The following is a 27184-nucleotide window of genomic DNA, read 5'->3' as shown; positions in this document are numbered from 1 at the left end:
CCCTGAGGTTACTGATAGCATAACATTCTTAAGAGGGGAGGATCAACAAACACTGCGGAATTGTCTGACCTCCGTATGCCTGGGGATCGCTGTCACCTGCCGTTTCTGACAAATGGAGCAGTGACAGTGGGACATTTTGTACACACGATGGAGCATAGCGAGTAACTTGGTATCCCACATCATTGCTGTGTTAGAAATTGCCAGTTGTGAGTGCCCCCTCACATCAAACAGTCCTGTGAAACTTCAAACAATGTCTGGAACATTTTATTCTTGTGATAAGCTGCACATATTTATTTTTTTTTAATTTTTTTTTTTTTTTTTTTGCTAAGCTTTGTCAACAGGTTCTCATCTTGTCAACTATATCCAGACACCTCGGGGCTGTTTCTCTGTCATTAGCTTGGCTGAGTTTAAGCGTGCATTGTCTGGAAACGGGTCTCGTGATCTCCTAAACCTGATTGCTACGTCCTCAGAACCAGTGGTTTAGTGCTGCACCTGCGTTTTAGCCTAAACCCAGTTGCTGTGTCTAGTTGAAATCACCTAACTGGCAATAGAGGTCACATTAACTGTGAGTTAAATCTGCTGCACACATGGCTTAACTGCGGATTAAGGGTAGGCATCTACTGCTCAGATCATTTTAATACTTCAAAGCATTAATATCGTTATTTCCGTATGGCATTATGTAGACCACTCGAATACAAGCGTGAACCAAATTCAATATTGTCTATTTAAATGCATTTAAAATGTCATATCTGCCTTAATGATTTTTAAAGGGCAAGGCTGGCGTAGAATAAAACATACAATGCTTCTGTCCGACTCAACGGCCTGCTGTCTGGCATTCTCCTACCCCATGTACTGCACAACCTTAAAACATTCATTTTAATTGTGTGCTAAAATCGTTAAATAGGCTATAGCTCAGAAAGCCATATTTGAATTTTCAGAAAACACAACATACAGTGAGCACCATAATTCATTGGACAGTGACACATAATTTTATTATTTTGGTTCTGTACTCTAACACTTTGAGTTTGAAAGGATACAATGAGGTTGAAGTGCAGACTGTCAGCTTTAATTTGAGGGTATTTTCATCCATATCGGATGAACTGTTTAGAAATGACACCACGTTTTGTACGTGGTCCCCCCATTTTAAGGTACTACAAGTATTTGTTGAATTGGCTTCACAGATGTGTTTCGTTAGGCAGGTGTATTCATTTGTATCATTAGTGAATGCAGACGAGAGCTGTTAATGTCTAGTCTTGATTCTAGACTTTGCATTGCCTTTGGAGATTGTTGTTGGGGTGTGACAACATGAGGAAGACAGCAGTGTCAATGCAAATTAAGCTGGCTGTCATAAGGCTCAGAAATGAAAATCAATCAATCAGGAACATTGCAAAAATCCTGGGTATGCCCAAGTCAACAGTTTGATTCATCATTAACAAGAAAAAAACAAGTGGTGAACTTGATTATGTCAAAAGACCCAGCAAACCGAGGAAGACCACTGTAGTGGATGACTGGAGAATGCTCTCTATGGTGAAGAAAACCCCCCTGACAACAGCCCAACAGATCAAAAACGTGTCAAAGTCTACCATACGTAGAAGACTACACCAGCAGGACTACAGAGGGTACACTACAAGATGCAAACCACTGATAAGCCTGAAGAACAGAAAGGCGAGATTACAGTTTGCTAAAAAGCACCTAAAAGAGCCCCAAGAGTTCTGGAACAAAGTCTTGTGGACAAATGAGACAAAGATTAACATGTACCAGAGTGATGGAAAGAGGAAAGAGAAGTGTGGAGAAAACAAGGAAATGCCCATGATCCAAAGCATACCACCTCATACGTGAAACATGGTGGAGGGGGTGTTAAGGCTTGGGCCTGTATGGCTGCCAGTGGAACGGGCTCACTTTTCTTCATCGATGATGGTGACTGCAGACAGAAGTAGAACAATGAATCTGCAGAAATATTTCATCTGCTCAGATAGAACCAAATGCCTCAAAAAACTCATTGGACAGCACTTGATCATGCAACAAGACAATGACCCGAAACATACTGCTAGAGCAACGAAGGGGTTTTTGATGGCCAAAAAGTGGAAAATCCTTGACTGGCCGAGTCAATCACCGGATCTGAATCCAATTGAACATGCATTTTACATGCTGAAGAGGAGACTGAAGGCAAAAAGTCCCAGAAACAAGCAGGAACTGAAGATGGCTGAAGTACAGGCCTGGCAGAGCATCACCAGGGAAGATACCCAGCGTCTGGTGATGTCTATGCGTTGCAGACTTCAAGCAGTCATTGCATGCAAAGGATATGTGACCAAATATTAAAAAATTATTACTTTATTCTACATTATGTTAAACTGTCCAATATTTTTTGATGCCCGAAAATGGGAGGGGGGGGGAGACTATGTACAAAAGGTTCTATAATTTCCAAACGGTTCATCCGATATGTATGAAAATACCATCACATTAAAGCTGACGGTCTGCACTTCAACCTCATTGACACACATTGTCATTGTATCCTTTCAAACTCAAAGTGCTAGAGAACAGAACCAAAATAACAAAAAATGTGTCACTGTCCAATGAATTATGGTGCTCACTGTATCTTCACGAAAAAGCATGGCCGGCATAGTTTTAAAAAAATAAAAAAAGTAAAAGTTTTCAGTATGTCGGTGCCGGAACTACTTTCCTCATATCATAGAAGCAATTGCTGTCACTCAGCACAGCAATTGCTGTCTCACAGCACAAAATTCAAATGGCCATGTTCATCGTCATGATTCATTTTTGCTGACCAAAGCAACAGTGGCCCATGTGTCTGACTAGTTTTAATAGTTTTATGACTACCAGGATATTGGTTATATCTGTCGTTGGCAAGACAAACAATGCTTGTTGGTGGGGTAAATTTATTGTAGGTTTCCTTCTTTTCACAGGAAATGTTGCTCATAAGAAACATTAAAATATGCCAGCATTATCCTTTATGTTCCATTTGGCCTATTGTAGGGGCAAATCTCAGTTATTTGAGGACACAATCACTTGTATGAAAAGTGGCTACATGATATCAGAAATAGGCTTAATATTTATGAGAATCAAAAGTACACATTAGCAGCCTTAAATGATGAGCTATATCTATGTGTACCGATTCGTCCGTGTGACACTTATCAGTTCAATTTTCTGGCTTCCCTCCGCAAATAGCGAAATAGTAGCCTACTGTAGCCTATATAGGAATAAACTGATAAACTGAGACCAGGTTTCGGTTTCACCATTTGATGAGGGACGTGAAAAAAATGAACTTCTACGGACCATTAAATATTATGTGATGTCCCTTTAAATCGCCCCAGTGTGGGGCGGACCTTAGGTCACTTGATGGTAACTGCAGTCTAGCTGCGGTTCAGTTGAATCCGTGCTTGTTTCAACAAAGCAATCACGATAAACTTAGCACGCAGCTGCATGCTAAACCCCTGAAAGCACCGGTTTAATTGAACCTGTCCTAAACCGCAGGTCGAATGCTAACTGACAGAAGCTCCCTCGTGAGCACTGAAAGTCAACGTATCAGTCTGTTAGGAATGGTTAGTTTGATTGCAAAAACCTATAGCTTAATTTTTCACAAACCTATAGGCATAATACATTGTTTAAACGATCGGTACACTCATATATAGAGTCGATAACTTTCGGTAAGCAGATTTTCTAATTCGATGTAATTATTCAAACTGGCTAGGCTATTTAAAAGTTGATTAATTCTTCCAGTGTAGGCCTACTCCAATACAGAAATTACGTATCACCAATCAGTTAAAATCAATAATCGCTGGCGAATCACCTTACACGTCCTGTTCTATGGTCTATTTTTCTACAGTTCTATTTTACAGTCTCTGTTCTAAACACGTGTAGTTAAGTTTATAGGGGTGTGTTTAGTAGGCGTCGCCCCGCCTCGTACTATTTAAACCAATGAAGAGCATCCACATCCTAAAGAGATTAATCTACAGTGACAGATGTGTACGGAAGCCCGTATTGGAGGCCGCGAATCTTGCCCAAGATCTTTCAGAATAAAAAAAGCTTATTTATAAAAAACCGTGCCATTCTTAACTGGCTGACTGCGGTTTGCGGGGGCTATGTTATCCTAGGACCAGTATATATAGATGTTATCCCGGAAATTCTGGTCGTCCCCTAGCGAAATGACCAGGCTTGCGGCTATGTGGAAACGTAAGGCAGGAAAATGTGTAGCCTACTTAAATACACTTAACTGTCATGTGGTAGATTTTTAAAATACATTGTACCACAAGGAAAAATTACTTTGGTTTGTTTTTTTTTCTATCGTGGATGTATTGTTCGGCTAAAGCACACACTTTTTGTGAATTTGTAGTAGGTCCCAGCCTAATTCAATTGACATTCTAGAGACATTTTTAAACTGCTGCTTATTACTGTATAAATATATTATATGTCACCACTGATCCTGTTTTGATAAAACGTAGAACAGATGATATGTCATAGCCTATATATGACGATAACACACAAATAAAAATATAGGAATCCGAATAACCGTATAGATTTGTCTACTGTAACGCTAACTGATGTAAAAGTGTTAAACATCAGAAAAAGAAATAATTTTAATTATAACAATATAATAAGTTCTGAATGTGACCGGTTTGGTCTTAAATGTAATCACTGAGAATTACTGAACTTTACTGAAAATATGACACTGACATAATTATTGTTTACACATTACTGTTTCGCACGGAAAGACAAAATGACAGCACTTCAGGCAAGTTCAAAGGCATCCCTGAGCCTATTGGTTCGTTTGGTCTTTACACGCGTTGACGCGACACTCAGCTGAATGAAACAGAGATGGAGACAGCCTAATCTGGTTACATCCTACGGAGACAATTAGACGCGTTATGGATTGATGGCCAACGATTTCGTTAACTCCAGACACATGAGAGGAAAAAAATACGTAGCCTATTGCCCTCAGTTGTGGGGCTCCTACGAAGAGAGCTCCGAATTTCTGTGGAAGTTTTGGGAAAGTAGCCTAGTTATTCTGGACCTGAGGTGGAAGCCGAGTGGGTGCGCAACCGGGTTCCAACAGTCCACTCTTCCCGGACTCAGCTACTAAGAGATATGATCCGACACTGCATAGGATAGGCGACCTCCTCCAGTAACGGATACCTTAGTCTTGACCGAGGAGCCCCCATTTCGAGGAATAGCAGATCCATTGTTTGGCTTGTGACCGCGGGAGAGTGGAGCGAGACGCAGCACTGGAGAGCGTGGGGAGCGGGGCTGTGTTGGTGCAGATACCGGCGCTGCTGCGGGACAGTATGGCTGCGGGGAAAAGCACAGAGAAAGCGTCGTTGTTACAAAATGAGCGACTTCGGCTTCTTGTTTGTTTTATAGGGGTATTTATTTGTTATTTCTACTATGGGATTTTACAGGAGACAATGTGAGTAACTAATCTTACTTGCGAGCTGGAGTTTGCGCACGCTTTCCTGGAAAGTTAAAGTTATCCATATAATGTATCATAATTTTGTGATGTGCTAACTACTACATCTAACGATACCGATTGCAGTTGACTCAGTATGTTTTGACTTAATAGCTAGCTGTAACAGTTGGTACAGTTTTATAGCCAACTATAGTTAAGAAGAAAACAATAGCTTGAAGGATAGTTATCTAGCTACATAACGTGCCTCATGAAAATGCACTCCTGCATGGGTAAGGATGCGAAAATGGCAGTGTTAAAAAAAAAACTTCTCCCATTGAGTGAGTTGGCGAATTAACTTTACTGGACATTAATTGTGTTCTGTGCTAGCTGACTACATTTCTAATAGGTCGACCATGGGAAAGATGGAAAAGCCTACTTGAATCTTTATTTTATAAACACAATTTTTGATAGGTTTGTTACCAACGGTTGACTTAAAACTAAGCTAAAATTTAGGCTGATTCTGTGGTACGTGTAGGCAGTTCTGTTTGTTGCAAAGGAGTTGACTGCTCGGTTGTTGCCGAAGTAATGTATTTTCGATCCGCATTTGCAGTACGAGGGGCGTCTACCGACAGGGGGATAAGGAGGAAAAGTTCACATACGCCACAACCCTCGTCTGCATTCAGTGCATCATCAACGCCTGCTTTGCCAAGATCTGTGAGTAGCGATCCAAATTGATATGCAGACAGGCATACTAGCCAAGCACGCAATAATATAACACAAAAACGTTAAAACGTTTGCTTGCTTGGAAATTAGTTAATAATATATTTATGGAGCTTCAGACTTCAGATGTATTGCCTTTTCCCTTGGTTGTGAGAGGTTTTGTGTGTAATTTCTCTCATTGCTATCCCAGTGATCCAGTTCTTTGAGCATTCCAACCCTGATCACACCAGGAGCTGGCTCTATGGTGTGTGCTCCCTCTCCTACTTGGGAGCCATGGTGTCCAGCAACTCTGCTCTGCAATATGTAAACTATCCAACCCAGGTCTGTACCCTGCAGCACAGTCACTGCCTGTGTCTTATCTTCCGTGAGGTATCTTCTGTGTTTGGCTTTGTCTGCGCCCTTGTCTCTCATTCCCTTTCTCAACCTCTTTGTGTTTCCCTGGTCTAGCTCCCTGCGCCTCCATGTTTGCTGTGTCTGTCCCTGGCTGCTGCTCCTTCCCCTGCCCTTGCATGCTGCAGTGCCTATGAGAGGCTGCCAGGTCGAATGTGGTTCTACCCTGGTCTGTGCCAGGAGCCCCGTGCCCTGCCAGGCCAGCTGTGTAGTGTGCAGCTTGCCTTTCAGGCAGGGTCGCGGTGCCCCGGCAACATGCCCTTGATCTTCTCTGCTGTTCTCTCTGTGCACGTCAGCACGGGAGTTCCCAGAATTCTGACCACCTGACTCCTGGGGTAGAAATGGGGAAGAGGGGGTAAAACTGTATTTTAATTTTTTCTTCCTTTTGGGATTTGTTTGCCAGGTGCTGGGGAAATCCTGTAAGCCCATCCCAGGTAGGTGGGATCACTGTGCCAGGCCTTAATCCACCCAGAAGCCTGGCTGTGTCAGGCAGTCATTATCAGATTCCACAGTGTCCTCATTATTGGGTGAAAGGGTGTGGGGCAGACCACACTTCCTGACTAAGTGCTGGTTTGCTGGAATACACTGCTGCTGTCTGTGTTTGGCTATTGCACTTCCAGCAGTACAGCCGCACAACCAGATTTCTAGGCAGCTGTAACTGTACTCAAGGTACTGTTGAGTGACTCGTGGTGTAAATCTATATCTTTTACTGCTTAGGGACAACATATAAGCTATGGGAGTTACCCTGTGAAGCACATTCAGTACTGATTGATGGGTTATTTGTCAGTCAGTGGATGGCTTTTGCAACTGAATGTTATGGTTACTGAGGTCTTTCAGGGAAGAAACATTTCCACATTGTGGGTGCATTTGCACGATACTTGGTGGTTATTGTGTAATTGTTAGAACTCTATTGCATTATATTTATCTCCTCTCCCTCTCAACCCACCGTGGTGTGCTTGATCACTGAATGTTGCCAGAAAACTGGTGGAAAATGATCCCTTTGCAGGGCCTGGGTAACTGAGTGCCAAGCAGGGCTGGAATAAATTCTGCTCAATTTGGTCAGTGCGCTAAATGAATTGAAACTCAATTAATTAATTTATAAATGGCAGTGATATTCTATGAATTTTCTTCCAATTAATGAATTGAATTTCAGCTCATTTTGTGAAATGAGAGAAGTGAAATGGAGTGGTGCTGTGTGGTGAGCAGGGATTGGTGTTACCGTGGCACAAGGCACAAGGGCTGGGCTCAGAATGCTAGCTGCTCTGAGTGTTTTCTGCCACTCAGAATGCTAGCTGCTCTGAGTGTTTTCTGCCACTCAGAATGCTAGCTGCTCTGAGTGTTTTCTGCCAAGTGTCCTGTATGAGTGACTGTGAGCTCTTCTGACCCCCCACCCGATTCACAGTGATGCTCCTGGGAGTGACGATCCTGAGGAAGAAGTACCCACTGTCCAAATACCTGTGTGTGCTGCTGATTGTGAGCGGGGTGGCGCTCTTCATGTACAAACCAAAGAAGGGCGTGGCCTCTGATGATGAGCACCTCTTTGGCTTTGGGGAAATGCTGCTGGTAAGTCCCCCCGGGATCTGTTTACACAACCACATTGTTTCCTGTGCTCTTTTTCTCATTGTTACAGTGTTAAGGGCTTCCTGTGTGATCTCTGGATCATTACTTTAACATGAAACTTACTGCAGACTGACTTGAGAGATGGTGCGTCTGTTCATCCGATGTGTGACATCCTGTCCCTATTGACATGGGCTCATATTGAATGCGTTCCTGCTTCTGTGCTTCTGCACCTGCCTGCTTGGCGTGATTTCACATTTCAGTCTTGTCTGTACTGCCTTGTGGCCCTGTGCTTCAGCTGCTTTCCCTGACCCTGGATGGGCTAACAGGTGTGGCTCAAGACCACATGCGGGCACACTATCAGACCGGCTCCAACCACATGATGCTTTACATTAACTTGTGGTCCACCTTTGTGCTGGGACTTGGTAAGTCACCTGACCTTACCCATATCTGCCATATCTGCTCATCCACACCTGTAGCAAATTAACTACAAAAAACGTGTGCTTTACTTCACTTCCCTGATCATTCCAAACAGAGCTGCCTTTTGTGTCATCTGCCACTAGAGGGAGCCAGTTACTTGCAATGATTTAGGAACAAATTAAATCCCTTTTAAATAGAAATTGTGTGACCTACTTAAAATATATTATATAATAATGTATACAGTGAATATAGTAATCAGTTTAATTTTTTTTCAATAAAGGAAGCAGTCCTATTTTAGATTCATACATTTCATGTCACATTCAACATTCTTTAGATAAAAAATAAAAATAAATGCATGCATATTAAGTGCATAAATCTCTGGTCATAAATCATTGAGGAAAAACATTGTAAAAGAAATAATGTAACTTAGACCATGCCGTTCTGAGAAAGTCTGATCATTGTCTCAGTGGCTTTGGGATTGCACAATGTTCCAGTCATTTCTGGTAAAAAGATGTTGTAACTCTGTTGTGCCTGTCGCTCTTGCAGGAGCACTGTGGTCCGGGGAGGTGTGGGAGTTCCTCAGCTTTGCTGACCGCTATCCCAGCATCCTCTACAACATCTTTCTGTTCAGCCTCACCAGTGCTTTAGGCCAGGTGGGTAACGCGTCAAATTATTTCATAAAAAAATGGAGGGTGGCCGTTATGTCGAGATTGAAAGCGCCAAGTAGAGAATTGACAGCATTGTCATGGCACCTTCTGTGGTCAGAGTGAGTCAGGACCAGGGTTTAAAGGGTCATCAAAAAATGATGCATCTGACAGCACTTTTTCCCAGCATTGGTTTTCTACAATAAGTCTTAAGAGTCTAAGATGTTATGACCTGCTGTTATTACTTTAAACTGTTCCCCACCTCTTCCTTCTCAGAGTTTCATCTTTATGACAGTGGTGTACTTTGGGCCTCTTACCTGCTCCATCGTCACGACCACACGCAAGTTCTTCACCATCCTCGGTTCTGTAATCCTCTTTGGGAACGTCATGAGCGGCATGCAGTGGGTCGGCACCGTCCTGGTGTTCTTGGGTGAGTCTCAGCTGCCATAACCACCCCATCTTCAGCCCTTATTCCTCTCCTCTCTCTTCCCCCTCTTGTGTATTCTCTCCATCTCTCTCTTTCTGCCCACAACTCTCTGTCTACCTGTCTCTGTTGTTGTACTGACGTCTGATTATTCCTTGTTGAATTGTTTGATTGTAGCGTGCACACATTGAAAATGTCTCTGAGCTAGTCTCTATTTCAATAATGATCCTTCTTTCAAGGTCTGGGACTGGATGCAAGATTTGGGAAGGTGGCCAAAAAAACAACGCACTAGAAGTGAGATCATGTGACTGTGCATCGTCGGGCTGCAGAGTCGCCGCTCCTGTCTCCGTTCTGATGAGATGCCCCACCTCAGACCTGCTCAAGCTGCCAACTATCTCCTGCTTCATTTTTCCTCTACAGTCATTGCAGGGCCAAATCTCTCTTGGTTGCTTGTAGCTGTCCTGGTGCTCAGAGATGGCTTAAAGTGCTGGGTTATAGAACCTTTCCATGCTCCAAACTAGGTAGTGTACATTATACCTTTGTTTGTTTGTAAAAATCATATGTGCCCGAAATTGAACTTTTATTTAACAAAAAATCAAGGGCAACCAATGGGAGAGCAAGAATGGATGCAAAGAGGCAAATGGGCTACACCTGAAACAGCAACAGGAATTAAAATAGGCACACTGCTATATTGCATTCCAGCTACAGATGTAGTTCATAATTCCAAAGGTTAAAGCAGGAACAGAAAATAATGGGGAAAAAAAACTTTATTTGACTTCCTAAGGTAAACATATTATACACACGGCCAGTTGTAGGTCCAGTGGCCCATGCAACTCCATGCATATTCATAGAGAGGCTGTCAGTGATCTATTTACACAAGGAATAACTTACCTAAACTCTATAAATATGCATTTGTTTGATATCAACAATGTTTTCTGATTTTTAAAAACCATTTTATTTATCTTACTTCACTGATCAAGTGTAGCCAAAGTTAAATTATTTGCAATTATTTGTAAGAAATAGTGAAAATTGTTTTTTTTTTTAAACCTGTAATATCAGATTTTGTGTTTATTGTAGAACAATATCTTTTATATGACAGGCCTCATGTCCTGTCCTGATCATGTATGACCTGTGCCCTTGGCAGTGAGAAAAATAATAATGTTTTATGCAGTCTTTGCCTGAGTGTAACATAACTTGAGCCACTGCCTGTATCAATTTAGATGGCACAAGATTGCTTTGGTCCACTTCATTTTTCACAAGGCTCTGGGACCTCAAACAAAATGACAAAACAAATGAGAATTACAGGAGAAAATGAAGAATGAAAATGAGGAAGAACAATGTGGCACAGCAGTGTGGCAGTAATGGTTGTCTCTCCTGTTTGTTTTCAACAAGTCCATTTTTAAAAATAAAATTAATCTAGGTGTTGAAATATGAAACTGTTTAGAGAATGGCAGAAGGGACGTAAAGGATATTTTAATTTTTTTTTAAATACAGTATATTAGATATATATTAGAAACCATGGCCAGTTTCATTCTGGACCATGGCAAAGATATTAATACAGTGGGACTTTACAGTTTTTATGCTATGGCAGTAATGCTTACTGTAGATGTTTTTTCAGCCTTAGATTTGCAGCTATAATGTGGTTTAATCAAGGAAGCTTTAGGCCTGGGAGGAATGGAACTGGTTCAAATCAACCAAATTGATTTGAAAGCAGAAAATAAGGGGCGACGTAGCTCAGGAGGTAAGACCGATTGTCTGGTAGTCGGAGGGTTGCTGGTTCAAACCCCGCCCTGGGCAAGTCGAAGTGTCCTTGAGCAAGACACCTAACCCCTAACTGCTCTGGCGAATGAGAGGCATCAATTGTAAAGCGCTTTGGATAAAAGCGCTATATAAATGCAGTCCATTTACCATTTACCATCAAAATAGGTACAGATGTACAGATGGCTGCAGTACAGGCCTGGCAGAGCAGCACTAGGGAAGATGCCCAGTTTCTGGTAATGTCTGTGGGTCACAGACTTCAGCCAATCATAGAATACAAAGGATTTGCAACCAAATACTAAATATGAAGACTTTATGTTAATTTGTCATAATATGGGGGGACCATATATAAAAGGGCTGTATTTCCTACGCTGATCACCTGATATCGATCAAATACCCTCAGCTGATGGTCTGCACTTTAACCTCATATTCACTGATTTGTTTCACATCCAATGTGGTGGAGTACAGAGTCAAAACTACAAAAATTATGTCACTGTTCAAATACAAACTGCACTGTATGCTTGTGGCAAAAACAGGCATTGTATATTTAAAAGGCTGTGAATTTTGAGGCTCTCTGGAAGAAAAATATGAGGGGGAATTCTTTTCCTTGAATGCTCACTGACAGTCTTCTTATTTGCATAACGATCCCTTTTAAGTTTGAGGCAGGAAATCCTCTGTAGATCAAACTTTTCACATTAAAGCACATTTATGGCAACTGTTCTATCACTGTCCTTCTGTTCACGTGCAGGCAATCTGGGAGCTGATACTTCCCTAGCCGATAGACTGGAGACTAATTAAATAATACTGTGATAACTACCACCAATTATTCTGATTGTTCTTACCACAGTAATAGCAGTGTAATAGCAGTACAGTTACAGACGCTCCACAATGGATATATATGGTTTCTGTGTGTACTCTCCTACTTTCTGTAGTTGTCATCACATGTAATTGTTCCAGTTCAGTGAAACTTATGCTTATATGGTATGCTTATAGGGCACAATGCGTTGATTGAAATTGATTGAAATTGTCCATACGCTGTGTGTACAATAACTTTTTTTATATTGTGTAAAGTGAAAAGGGTGGGTTGCATATTTGCTGTTAATGTACCGGCTGTCTCCTAATCAAACTGCAAATGACAAATATGATATTTCATACAGTGACAATACTCTTTCTCATTGGCCTTTAATTAAAAATTGTACATGCCTTTTGGACACTGTTCATTGCCGTAGAATATGATCTAATTAAATTCCAAAGTAATAGAGCCTACATTGATTAGTTTGGTGGCAGTGGCTTCTAGAATTATTGTGTATGGGGAATATTCTACAGAAACTATTTTCTTCTAAACTATCATTTGCAGAAAGCTGATATTAAGCTTGTAGTTTAGTTTTGAGATCACCCTTTAGTATGATTTACAGATGCCATATGACAAATATTAATTTTGTAACCAGTATTAACAATATTGTATTAACAATAACCCCAACCAGTCACCCACATAACCTTCAAATGTAGCATTTAGGAATTTGCTGATTTATAAAAATAAAAAAAAAATGGCTAAAGTACATCAAAATGCTACAGTACATTGCAGTAATTAAGACATTAGTTGTCCGATAACTGATTTGACTTCATTAATAGTCAATATGGGATTTGAATTCTATACCTGATTCTGGGATAATGTGACATTAAGAATGTAAATCACCCCTCATAAGACATTAATATTTCAAGCTAAAAACAATTAACAGCTATTTAATCGCTATTGAGGTTGAAAAGAAAACCAGGAAACTTGGTCTATTCTCCATGTCTAGGGTTGGGAGCCTCTGAAATCAAGTAACTTATTTAATAAAATTACATAAATGGCCTAAATATGTTCAACATGACCCTTTTTCAACATGGCTTGTTTCTACATTTATTTATGCAGGCATGTTAGCATCTATTTTTTAAAAGTGAAGAGTTATTTGCTTTTACCTTAACAGTATAAAAGCACGTATGTAAACTAATTTGAGACGATGCTTCTTGGTATGCACTGTACAACTGCGGGAACACTATTCTCATGTAATGGCTGAGACAACCCTCAATGAGGTTATATTCCATTTTTAATTTGAATCTTTCGACTGTCCTTTGCATTTGAGAACTATTCGCTTGATTATCTTTGCCACGCGCGCGCGCACCCACCCACACACACGGCGATATATTAGGCTTAATTAGTTATAAAGCCTTCCAGTGGCAAATAGAGATAACCTTATGAGGCACTTGTAATTTATGAGTGCCCCCAGCCACCAAGAATCCTACTGTGATTTCGATAAATTCTGCATTTACTGAATATAAATTCCCATTGGTTTTGTATAATCACACGCAGCAACCGAAACAAAATTCACACGAGCAAACAACTTCCAAAAAAAAAAAAAAAAACACATTTCGAATATTATTTTGAATATCAAGCACTTTATAACAAAATACACATTAAAATTACGTTTTACGCGCTTACTTAATTCGCGGAATTACGGACCGCTAGCCTACAGCATTTATTGGTTTAGGGATGTCTATGACACCGCCTGAAGAAAATGAATTCCTTATTAATTTTACACAATTTAATCGAAGTGTGTCATATATGAGTTTTTTTTCTTATTTTCTTTTTCACATGTGTATTCCATTTTTTTATAGTTAATGTCATTCCTTTAACGGTGTTCCCATGGTATATTTTTGGACACCCCATACAGAAGTCCCCTCTCTACTAGCGTGTTGTACTCTCGCTGTAACGGAAAGAGGGTGAAATAGCTTTGGTCCCTGTGAAGGCATCAACTAAAACGTTTGAATTTGTACGTTTTGGGATAAGGAAATATTGACAATGAGCGGGCTGTTAGGCGCAGTCAGTAAACAGCTCAAACACCACCCTGCAGTAAGTACGGATTATGGTAATACAATGGATTTATCCTGAATGACATTGAAAGCGTGAGGTGACATTGCAAGCTAACTTTGATCTAGCGGACTTAATGCTGTACAATTGGTCGAACTGCTGTTGGATGTTTTAAAGCTAGCCACTGGGTGAATACAGTACTACTTATCTAATGATGTTTGTCGATTGATGAGCATTTCATTTTAAGTGTTACGTGAAGCAGTTATATTTCGACAATTGAAATCTAGCTTTGGCTGTGCAACGGTATTAGCTAGTATGTAGCGATGGCGTCATTAACAGGCGTAGTCACGTACTCACAAGTGTCTTTTTTCCCACCCAAATGCCATCAAGTGGACAACTACCATATCGGTTTTCGCTTGTTTTAGAAAGTCGAGCAACATATTACTGGAGAGCTATAATTAAAACACAGCTACTTTTCAAATGTAGAAAGTATATGAGGCGGTGTAGCCTACTTCCGTGTAAATGTCCGCGAAATATTGGTTCATACAAGGTCAATGGGATTAAACGCTCGGACTGCGTCGAGTCGTTCAGTTTATTATTATTCTTCTATTTAGAATTGTATCGATATGAAGGTGTGTTCTTTAAAACGTCATGTGAGGTCATAATTTTCGACTGAATTTACAGAAGTTTTAGCTAGGGGTTAAGCAAGGTTTTCCCAGGTCGCAAAAGTGCCAGCTAGAGAGGTACTGTACCAACTCTAGAGACAAGTATCCAATTTTAAATGGCAGTTATTATTTTTTTAGTCTACTGATAACTTTAGGAATGGGAAATTGGAGGGTTGAGCAACGACTGCCAATTGGAAGGAAATAATGTAGATCTACATTCAGCTATTACAAATAAATTCTGTAGCACGAGAAGCTAGTTGACACCCTGTTTAATGAATGCCTTGAATTAATAATAAAGGCTGTATCCTCAGGCCAGAAATGGTCCAGAGTACTGAACTGCCAGAGAACTTCTATGATTTTAAGTACATGATACAAGTATGAGGAGAGTCCCATAATAGTGATTTTTTTCACCTTGCAGTTGATCCCTCTCTTCATCTTCATTGGTGGTGGAGCAACAATGTCCATGATGTACCTGGCACGTCTTGCCCTGCGCAGTCCTGACGTCTCGTGAGTGTACACACTTGTCATTACCGGATTCAGTTAGTTCATCTGTCTGGAGTATAGCTAAGGGGGAACTATATCCTGTGAAGTATGCCAGTTCTAGAAATGCATTAACTAACCACTACTCGGTGGCTTTTATGGTTGGGTCTGTGCCAAGCAAATGCATAATGTATATTGGGCCAATTACGTGGTTACAGAGGTTTAGGGTTTGTGATTGGGGAGGTTGTGAGACGACCTTGTCCTTTGCTGTGATGTGCAGGTGGGATCGCAAGAACAACCCTGAGCCATGGAGCAGATTGGGCCCCAATGACCGGTACAAGGTATGGGCAGTTTTGCTCGTCACCTCAGTGACCCGACACTAGTGGTGGTTGGCGTAACGAGCCAGCCGGTTCTGCCCTTGGGTGTATCTAGGGGTATATTAATAAGGGCAACCTTGGACAGCCTGCTAATGAGCAGCTCAGTATATCCAAGAACTTGAGGGCCACAACGAGCAATTCTAGCAAAAGTATTTCTCATTAAGAATAAAAGGGAATGTGCCCTACACTGTCTTGTTACTGCAATCCAGGTTTTTCCCTAATTTTTCCCTAATGGAGACCAGTGCAGCATTCAAATGTCCAGGCTCCACATCCCAGGATCAAGTTTGCGAAACATTCTGTGGTGCCTGAAAACATAGAGCATTATCTGTATGGCTCAGCAAAACGGTTGCTTTCTCACACATTTTCTAATGTTTCACTTGGTACTAGAGGATTTTAAAGGCAGTGGGCCATGTTTTGCTTCTGGGCCTTACTGCCAGTTTTCAGCTTTAATCCCTTGATGTGCTTACGCATCGGAAGTCAAGCAAGCTTTCCAAGTTTATCCCGTACTAAACCATTAAACTCAGGTTAAAGTTATTATAAGAATTGCAACCCAATCGAATTTGACCACCAAATTTGATATCAGTCCTAACATGAAAAGTGCATATATGTTGCAAATAAAATGTGTGGCTTTCTAAAGCGGTCTGAATTGTTTTGCAGATGTTTGCTGTGAACATGGACTACGACAAGCTGAAGAAGGACAGGCCCGACTACTAGAGCCACCTCTCTGCTCAGGCACCAATGAGTCATGGCACTGGGGAAGCCATTCCACACAGTTAACAGAAAATTATGAATGAAACCACTGAACAAAATATCAGAAGCAAACCGCACAGTTGAATCTCCTCCTATTTTAGATTGTAATGGGAGATAATCTGTACCTGATCGGTTATCACTTGTCACTTTTAATTATTTATGGTTGTCTGCAAAAATCAAATAAAGCAGGCAACCACCAGTACCAAAATGTGGATGTTGTTTTTTTTTTGTTGTGTAATGATTATTGCCATTTAATGGCAACTGAAACTTTTAATTTGTTGTAAATATTGTTCACCTAATCCGATAAAGCTGTTTAACTGTGTAAATTGTGTGTGTATGTGTCTGGGAACTGCAGATTCTTTTCATACTGTGGTAATAGAGTCAGGTGTTGACCTATTAAGACGAGTGAATAAAATAAAATGTTCTGCTGCTTTGGTGAAGCAGCAGTGTGTTCAAGGTGGAGAAGTCACTCCATAGGGGTTTAGATGGACTGTTATTGGCAAGTGGGATTTAAAATGTCCTATTTTGCAGGATGGGAAGTGTAGTGAAAGTGGCAAAATTAAATGGGGCTAGAAACATTCCCGTTGAGGCTGGTTTTTGAGAATGGTTAAGAATAGCTCCTTGGGGAAAATGTGATTTCCAAGAAATTAGTGCATTGAAAATGTCAGGTAATATATAGACCTAAGAGGATGGGGATTTGTGTGATGGATGGATAAACGAGTCACTGAAAAATGTTTCAAATAAATCATCTCTAAATTCTGAGGCATCACAGAGGTAAGATGATGTTGAGGTCAAGGAAATGTTTGTTGTGGACAGTAAACATGACATTCACTTCACACAAGGACCAAACATTTTAATGGGTTTTTCCGTGAATGGAGCATACAAAGATGTAATGTAGTTTTGCAGTAGCCTGTGTAAAGAGGCTGCTAGCATTGTGTTGAGCAAGAAGGACCGGCATGGATCTTTGCTTTTCATGTTTAGAGCAGCAGTGAACCCACATCTTTGCATGATCGGTGAAAACGATTAATCCCACCTGTCCTGTGAGTCGTTTCACGAAAGCGATTTGCGAGGATTTTCACGTGCAGGTCGCAATATCTTGTCAAAATGCGTTTCACGAAAATGTGTCGCTTGCAAATCGCAAATACAAGTGCGGAGACCACAGACCTCTCGCACAACCAATTTTTTAACTTGCAAATATGGCGATAGCACGGAGACGGAGGCAGGCCCCAGAAATACAGTAATCTGATTGCGCCCACCCTTTAGGTAAACACGGGGATTGAGGTGATTGGACGATATAGATTTCCACGGCAATAAATATTACGTTTATGCGACCTGCTTGACGGAAATATACGATCAAATACTAACAGGAGCATGTCTATTAGATGCTGTGGTTAAATAGCCTGGGATCACAAGAGCTACATTTGGTGGCACCGTGGTTTGTGTCACCACTTCATTATAGGTGACATTACTGATGGATGGCTAGGTTTAATTTGAATAGCAAATAGCAAACCTCCTAGCGCTACTAGGCATATAATGTGTAGGCTAGGTGTACCGGAGAGACGTAATAGTTCAGATAAAACAAATGATACAAATTGCATTTTTATATCACAATTCAGGCATATAATTGTAATTTAATCTGACCGCAAACTGAATTTTTCAACCCCTCGGGTACCCATTGAAACATTGGCTTCTGACGCGCGTGGCCAATCCACGATGAGTTGAGGACCGCCAAAATGCCGTGCACAAAAGCGAAAGTACGATTCAAAACCAAAATTCAGGCTGATGAGAACGATATCAGAATTACTGAATGTCTACACGCACGCGCCTGCGACATGCGTGCGTGGCTTGCAATTGCGATTTCTACGTGAAACGCTCCAAAAAGAGCAGGATAAATCCATCGCGTCTCGTAGATCTCTCCTCGCACATCGCAAATTTCGTGAAACGAGCCCCTAACCATCTGGACAAATGAAATGAAGGCGTGGTGTGGTTGCTGGCCCCTCTGCCCTGTACTGCCACCCCACTCTGCCCACTGACCCCCAGGATGGAAAAAACCCTTGTCTCTCACTACTTCCAAAGCTACTTCAGAAATAATGAGCAGAGGAGCAACACTGGATGTGTGCTTTGTTGTAAATAGTGTTTTCCACCTCATTGTGCAGCGGTAAATCAGTCTGAAATGCAGCAGAGTTCACGACCCAGGGACTCATAATGATGTTATTTTACTTGCCAGTGGAGCCACAGGGTCCTTAAATTAAACACACACCTAGTTACAATGTTTTTTTTCTTTCTTTTTTTTCCTGTTTAAGGATTCGAATAGATTACTTTTTTTTTTTTGCTTTGCTCATTATGTTTTTACATGCAGTACAATGCAAGTGAAGGTTTTAACAAAAATGAAGTGTGTTGATGGTCTTCCAGAACACATGAGTTGTAGTAGCACCATATCTCATTAATACTTGTATAATGAGAGGTTGTGGAGTGCAGTGGTGTGGCACTTGTCCATTGTTTTAAAATACAAATGTAAGCAAATCTTACGTTTTTTTTTTTTGGATTCTTGAACATTTTTCTATTTGTTAGACTGCTGAAAACATAATATGCGAGAACAACACCATACCTGATTAAGTTCTGAACTTATTAAAATTATTTACTAACTTCATAACAATTAGATTTAATGCCCTAATAAGCTTTCACCTGGTATTTCTTAATTCAAGTGGAAATATAACAATGGCATTTCAATCAGTTTACATTTTGGCCCTTTATGTGTGTACATTTTACCAGGGGACTTCAACCCTGTTCCTGCAGATCTGCAGGGTCTGATGGTTTTTGAATCTATCAAAGGTAAGTTAAGGGTATATTGTAATTATTAATTTAACTCACCTAAATTGTACAGAAGTTGAGTTAAGTATTTAATCAACTGCTTAAACTGATCAATTGAGTGTAGAGCAACAAAACCCCATAAGGTCCTGCGGCTCTCTAGGTAACAGGGGGACAGGCCCGTGTTTGATCTATTAATACTGCCAGTGCTACTTTTCTTCTTCAAACAATAAGTATCTCCCCATACTTCATTGGCAGGCTCAGTAGAAGAACTCGGACATCCCAAAGGTGGTGGTAGGAGGTTAGGCTACACCTGTCATTTAAAATCACAATCCCTGCTTGGGGTAAAAACCTCACTCCTGAAGGAGATTCACCTGTGTGTCCTCAGCATTGCCCATTAAAGCAGATTAAACTGGTTTGAATCTTGGACAGCCTTGCTGTTCCATCTAAACTGGCCAGCATTGAATCACAAGGGCTAGTTTATTTCTGTGGGTAAACCCTCAAAATAAGAGGATTGCTCACTCCTTTTACTCCTTATTTGGCAGCGTACTGTACATCCAACATTCCAGCACTATTTACCTTCATCAGGAATTGCTTCTGCAAATGCAGTTATTGATACATATTACTTATTACAGGTGTAACACATTAACACAGCAGATGACAAATTGACATAACTGGATACAAAATAGTTTAACAATTATGAAATGCATATATCATTTGCAATCAATTCCATTGGTCATAAAACGTTTTCATATCATAACATACATGTGTGTAAAGATTAATTAAAATGTTGTTTAGGTTTAAATTCTCTACTTACAATTTACAATTATGAATTTATCACCTTTTATTGATCAAAACATGTTACGCAGTGAATTCCATAAAAACTGTTATATATGGTCATAAGCATTTCCACAATACCAATTTTACAGCATTAAATGAACAACATGGGTAAAATGACAGTAATAAAAGGCCTAAAGTCAAGATTTAGTTCTCATGGGGTCAGCATGTTTTAGCAAGAACAAGAATAATATTTATTGCCACTTATGCAAAGGAACAGCTGGTCTTCTTAGTTTCCTCTGTGTAGTACATATCTGAAATGCATTTCAAAGACACAGGGCCAGATTGGATTAAGGACAAAGCCCAAGTAGTGGACCAGCTGGAGACTCAAGGCTGCCTTCAACAATCTTCCAGACAGACTGAACAGAACACATTATCATCACATTTGCATTTTATTTGATGTAAGTATCGCCTCATTATTCCAAAAAAGTTGGTTTAACTACTGAAGCTCAGCTAATTGTTAATGTTCAATTATTACCTCATACCCTGTGGTCAAACAGAAACTCTTTGAGACCTAGTGACAAAACAAAATAATTGAAAAGCTGTGCCTAAAAAAAACAGAGGTATTATTTTACTATTGCTAGAAACTTATCTACTCAATCAAATTAACTAAATAAATTTGATTAAAGGACAGGAGAACCCTTGAACCAGATTTGACTATAGATAAAGAAACATAAAGAGTGGAAAAGTACCTGTGTACACAGGCGGTGGTGTTGACAGGACAGATGAAGGACAGGCTTGAGCACTTGCTCCAGATTGAATTACAGTGTGGGGCGGGCCCACTGCTGACAGCTTCCTCCTGCCCTCCCGCTCTGTCCTGCTCTTTATCAGACACAGTGGTTTCTGGGAGAGAGAGGGCATCTAAGGACATGCCAGTGACAGAAGGGACAGGACTCCCTTGGATTCATTTATTTTTATTGGAAACCTGGTTAGATGTGTATTGATTATTCAAATACTTGGCCTCTCCTGTCTTGTGGTGCGTTGTTTATACCTTGTTTCTTTTGATCAGAGGAATAGGACTGTGAGGCATCTTGTGATTGGCAGCAATTTCAGTGACCAGGCATACAGAATTATGCACTGGACTGTCCTTTGCTCATGCCCTTTTAAAATGCTTTTCTACAACTTTATTAGAGGTATCCCCACAATTAAAGCTGATAGCCTGTCATTGCAGGAACACTCTGGAACAGAGGTTGGCAACGAGGGCCATATCTGTTTCTGGTTTCCATGCCAACTTCTGGCCTTGATTTCTTAATTAGCCCTAACATTTATTGTCATTTGATATGTTAGCTACATTTCTTGATAAGCACATGGATAACAGCCAAAGACCGTTATTGTGTCCCTATATGAAATGTTTTATTGTGATCTAATCTACAAGTGAACAAACGTTGGTGTGCCAGTCAGCTCATGTAGCTTGGGTAATTGGTGGAAACTAAAACCTGCATGCACACCGGCCTTCCAGCATTGGAATTGCCCACCCCGACTCAAGAGCATGGGAGTCAGAATCCACTCCTGTAGGGGGCCACAGTATCTGCTGGGTTTCACTGTGTTTCAGCACCACTGATTCAAGTCATTAATTGGCTAAAGAATCTTCCCTTTGTTCTCAAGGCCTAAATTGGCTGCTGATTGATACCTGCAGGCACAGCGGCCCTCCAGGACTTCAGTTTGACACCCCTGCCACTGAGTGTTAAATCGAGAGGTGGTAAGGGTGTGACAGAGAGACACCACATGGGGGAGTAATGTGCTTTGGATCGTAGTGGGAGAAGGATTCACACTCAAATCCACAGTCACACACACACACAGACACACACACACACACACATGCATACAGGGATATAAATTAACTAAATACTTTGTAAAGCTAAATATCTATGTTAGTGGTGCTCAAACTTGGTCCTGGGGGACCACTGTGTATGCTGGTTTTCGTTCCAACCACAATTGCAATCCCAGAATTTTAACAAGCTGTTCATTATTCTTGATTAGGTGCTTTCATGTTTTAGAGCAGGGGTCCCCAGTCTTATCCAGAAAGGGCCAGTGTGGGCATCGGCTTTTATTTAAACCAAGCAGTAACACATCTGACTCTACTAATCAAGGTGCTTAGCAAAGCACCTAATCAAGAAAAATTAACAGCCTGTTAAAATTCTGGGATTGCAATTGTGGTTGGAACGACAACCAGCATGCACAGTGGTCCCCCAGGACCGAGTATGAGAACCACTGACCTATGTAAACCTGTTACATTAAGCAAAAAAGAAAAGAATTTCACAATTATTTGAGCTGGTAAGAGCACAAAAGAAAATTCAGAAACCTTGACAGGGGTACACAGTAGTGAAAAAGATTTAGAGGTGTTTCTGTCACAGCTGATGAGGGTAGGCTTAGAAATCTATGTCAGTGATGTCACTTTGCAATCACCTGCAGGTAGAGTGCCCCGGTGGAGTCAAAGTCTGTTTAATATCTTGCCACTCTCAGCAGAGTTCTGATCATGGCATCTGCATTTCAACATGTTATTTATTTATTTAATTTTTTTTCCAAAAGAGAAAATCAGGTCAGAATTTAAATAGCTGAAAATAGAACAGCTGGCTGGGCTTGTCAGTCAGCACTTAATGAAATATGGAAATGTGCCGATCTTCAAAGAGAGCCGTGCTTCCATGGTGGCCTGGGTCCCCAGCCAACAGCAGCCCTCAAGTCCCCGCCCACAGACCTGTGCCGGCTTCCTGGTGCAGCATACCGCCAGCTTATCAGCGCCTGCAGGGAACGGCGCCTGGCAGCTGGCATCATTAAACTTCAAACCCGGCATAAGCATGGGCGCCATGGTTGTGCCACATGCTCTCACATTGCCAGCAGCTGATTAGCTCCCCCTGTTAGTGACTTCTCTGGTGATGTCTTCATCCATGACCATGCCCCATTTTACTTATCTGACAACAGGTGAATCTCCTACTCACCAGATCCTCAAGTTACGGCAACATGGCTGGTTCAGTGTAGGAAAATTGGGGGTTATGGTGGGTGATGGTCACTGTTGGAAAGCAACACTGGTATGTTATTGCTTGTGCCATAATCAATCAGCTAATGTCAATCTATCAGTAGCCAGTGTTGGTCCAGTAATACCCTATAAAGTTTGTCCAATGTCATCAGTCAGCTTACACAACTGGAATTATGCTAATCAGTGTCCCCTAACCGATGACTTAGCATTCTGATCAAACTGTGTCCAGTTTATGGCATGTTCTATTGGGCCGTCTGTCAACTACTTGCTTGATACACAGAGCATGGCTGGGCAGCCCTGCCATAGAGTAAAACCCAGTAAGGGCCAGGGCCTTTGCGTTGCTGTCAGTGTCCATCCATCCATCCATCCATTATTTATACCTGCTTATCCTAGGCAGGGTCACAGGGGGTGCTGGAGCCTATCCCAGTGTGCATTGGGCGAGAGGCAGGAATACACCCTGAACAGACCGCCAATCTATCATAGGGCTGCTCTCAATGTCAATTAAAAAGGACCACAATGGAAATAAGCTGTTATCTTTATTGTGCCTATCCTTGATGGTTTTTATTTTAAATAATGTGTATGAGAAGCTGGCTTCAGATGCATGATTTTCTCTTTTTAAAAATTATCGAATAAAATCAATCAATCAATCAATCAATGTGCCACTGATAATAATGAAAGTGGCCAAGCCTGGACCACATATACTGGGTATTTCTCTCACCTAAAGATTATTTATGTTTTATTTATTATATGCATCCGGACCTTCTGTTGTGATTCGCCATGGAGGTGCCGTTTCCTCAAAGTCAAAGTGGTCTGTTCTTATATTTCCCCCCGGTTTAAAGTGGGCCCTCAGTAGACACATGGGATAGGGGTTCAGGAGGGAAGGTTGTGCTCTGTGAGTAACACGGTGATCTCACTGGTAGCCTTTGGACGTGGGTGCAGAGATAATCTACACTATTACCAATGTACCCACAACATGGAGGAGATGCAAATATAACCCACAATGAATTCAGATTTCACATGGCACATGCAAAACACAAACTTGCTAGATCCGTGAATGTCGCAATCATAGAATTTGCGAACAGCCACACCACCTGAAGCAAAGCAGGTGCTGCTTGGTTCGTATTTGGATGGGAAACCTCCTGGGGAATCTAAGCTGTTACTGAAAGAGGTTTGCTGGCCTAAAGAAAAAATAAGTTCCAATGCATCAATGATGTAGAAGGTGCCGTCTTTCAGATGCGATGTTACAACCCATGGTCCTGACTCACCGCAGATATTTATGAGTCCATGGCAATTTTTCAAGAGTAGTCGTGTAAAGAGTTCCCTGGGAAAACTGGCTTTATTTATCTGTACACAATCTGCTGCATTACTTTGCCATAGATTACCCAGACCTCCCAGGCAAATGACAGTGGAGTGTTCAGTTGACCCGCAACAGCAACTGTTAGAAACAGTGAAAGCATGGCTTTTTGTTTGATTTGTTTGCATTCTGAGAACTATGGGGTACATAAGTTACTTCTGTGCTGAGCACTAGAAGGTCTTCATGCCTTCTTTTTGAGAGTGGACAGTCATCACACTGTCTTTGTGGTGATACATTAATGAGGGCAGTGCTGTGGCCTGGCCTTTCTGATGCAGCGTCACTGACAGTGAAAAAAAAGCTGGAGATTGACAATGCTCATGAGCTTGACGGTAACCCTAGTCTCCTAGATGACTGACCCAAATGACTGCTGGTCATTTATGGGCTGGTTGGCTGTAATACTTTGCTGGCATTTTTGGCTGTGAAAACACCAAAAGTAAGAGATAAGAGAAAAATAATGTTATATATGCATGTGCATAATATTTCAGTTTTGACTAGAAAATTACCATTTTACCTTCCTTCAATCAAGTATAATTTTGTTGCAGACTGACTGCTGATATAACAACCATATTTCACATTCTGGCAGGGCCTTATATTGGTACTAGCTCACAGCCTATAGCCCCATCGCCTCTCTTCAGCTGCCGAACCCCAGCTTTCCAACACCCAGGTGCCCTCCGTGACCTCTTGTCACAGGCCAAAACGGCGTACCTCCCCCCAGAGTCTCATTATTTCCTGACCGCGCTGAACAGGAGCCAGTGGTCACTCTAAGCTCTGGCCACACGTCACTCTGGTCAAGAAAAATGACACGGGCCTGGACCCTGCCAGGTCACACACTTTGTCCTCAGCCAAGGGGATTCCCCCGAGGACTACTTCTTTCAATGAGACAGTTGTTCATACAATACAATAGGCAGCCATTTGAGAGAGGATTGACTGAATACTACAAATCCAAACACTGCTGCAACACTGCTGCTGTGTCTCCTGTTGTGCATCTTATGGACCTCCTTGAGGTGTTGTTTTGATGGTCCGATTTTCAGATCACATTTGCTCAGTGGTGTGCTGTTAGGGTATGCTAGTCAGGATGTGCATGGCCAGTAGCTTTTTGTATATACAATATATAAAAGATGTGCGCACGCACGCACACCCACAGGCACGCACGCATGCACATATTATATATACATGTAAACCCCGTAAGTGGTATTACGATGCCATTTAATATAGTTCAAGTTCTACAGTCAACATTAGGCTATAACTCCATACTCTCCATTTATTGCCCTTCTGTGGCACTTCATCTTAGAAAGGCAGTGTTTGTTTTTAGCTAAAACACTTCTATTCTGCTAATGTTGCAGTGCCAGTTAGAAACTATGGGCAAAATAAGTTGTCTCTGAAACAGTGTATACCAATCTGAGATCAGCGGTAAAAGTTCACATAGGCTTAAAAATAAAATAAATACTTTACATGAGTTGCAATGGTCAACTTGCAGTCTCCCTTGGCATTTATTGGAAGGTACTTACCAGGGTCGCCAGTGTGGTATTTACACACCAAACTTTTATTTAGCCTTTATAGGCTGGCATAGAAACAAAACATTGGCATTATGAATTCTGTGATTGAAGGCATCCATATTCTGTTTTAAAAAACAATTTCTGCCAGTCTCACATGCTATCCTTTTTGTTCAGCACTTATATTGTAAACAAAAAATCCATTTGAAAATTAAAAGAAGCACTAATAGCTAATAGGCAAGTAAACAAAAACATTTTTACGTTTACACTTTTATGAAGATGGACATTTACTTAATGTCATGTTCATTCTTTTGGGATACTTTGTGTGATTTATTTAAAGGAATAAATATTTAGCTAATACAATAGGTTGCAAGCACCTATCCAAACATCTTTGTTTTGATAATAGTTAATGTGTTCATATACTTCAAAGAAAAATGCGAGGGTCTTTCCTAAATGCTAGGATTCTTTCCTTTGATGAATGAGAACTAATGTGTATCTTATTAAAATAAACAAACACATAAATCAAGCATACCAATGGTGTTATCTTAAAACATAAAGTTCTAGTTATTGCTTGCCGTTTGCGAGAATAGCAAGCTAATTCCAGGATAAAATATATTTTTGTGAGGATAAAAATTAGCAGGAGTTTAGATTGGCTTTTTATTTTTCTTCATGTGGCATTTTATGGATACATTCGGCATGAAACCTTCCTGAAATTCTTGCAACCCTGGTGTTTGCACCGTTCATTATACCTGCTGTAAAAATTATAGTGGTAAAGTTAGCCATTGCTAGCTAACTAGACAACTCAGAAACAGGTTCATTTCCTTTGTGATACTACTTAGCAATCTATCATTACTTGTTTGTCAGCATCAATTTGATTTCATATTAAACCAGGTTTGTAGCTTGGTAACTTCACTAGCAGCTAATTCAGTTAATGCTAACTTGGCTCACACATACAGTATTCACAGGGAGAAGGACACATACAACATCTCAGGGCAGGAAAAGCAGAATTTGTATGAACATGAGAAAGATGTTTACCCAGTACTGAGGAGTCCACAGCTTCAATTTCTGTGCTATAGCACCACTTCACTGCCCTCCTGTTACATATGAGGTAGGATCCCTCTAATGAGTGTAGTTCCTGGGTTCTCAGCAGTAGGGCCTTTCTTTTTATAGACGTCTTTTTTAAAGTATATTCTTTTCTAGACATTTTCTGACACTAGGACATTCAACACAAATAAAAATGTAATGAAGCAATTTATTTATTTTAGTTTGGTTGCCTTATTTAAT

At 40.9% G+C, this 27184-nt stretch overlaps 2 protein-coding genes across 2 annotated transcripts; both read left to right on the top strand.

Annotated features, from left to right (window-relative positions):
• The first annotated feature begins 4760 nt into the window (after window positions 1-4760).
• Window positions 4761-10593, top strand: slc35b1 (solute carrier family 35 member B1). The gene is made up of 9 exons (XM_035407385.1): window positions 4761-5419; window positions 6009-6112; window positions 6309-6439; window positions 6912-6942; window positions 7911-8071; window positions 8364-8490; window positions 9032-9138; window positions 9406-9559; window positions 9793-10593. The coding sequence occupies exons 1-9, from the start codon at window positions 5298-5300 to the stop codon at window positions 9843-9845; spliced, it is 990 nt and encodes a 329-aa protein (XP_035263276.1). The 5' UTR covers window positions 4761-5297; the 3' UTR covers window positions 9846-10593.
• A 3433-nt stretch (window positions 10594-14026) lies between these two features.
• ndufa4l (NADH:ubiquinone oxidoreductase subunit A4, like) lies at window positions 14027-17014 on the top strand. The gene is made up of 4 exons (XM_035402158.1): window positions 14027-14204; window positions 15246-15334; window positions 15588-15648; window positions 16342-17014. The coding sequence occupies exons 1-4, from the start codon at window positions 14154-14156 to the stop codon at window positions 16396-16398; spliced, it is 258 nt and encodes an 85-aa protein (XP_035258049.1). The 5' UTR covers window positions 14027-14153; the 3' UTR covers window positions 16399-17014.
• Window positions 17015-27184: the final 10170 nt, after the last annotated feature.

This window comes from Anguilla anguilla, chromosome 2 (assembly GCF_013347855.1).
Source record: "Anguilla anguilla isolate fAngAng1 chromosome 2, fAngAng1.pri, whole genome shotgun sequence".
Lineage (NCBI taxonomy): Eukaryota > Metazoa > Chordata > Actinopteri > Anguilliformes > Anguillidae > Anguilla > Anguilla anguilla.
Note: the sequence above shows the minus strand (reverse complement) of the source record. Positions and strands in the feature narration are given on the sequence as shown.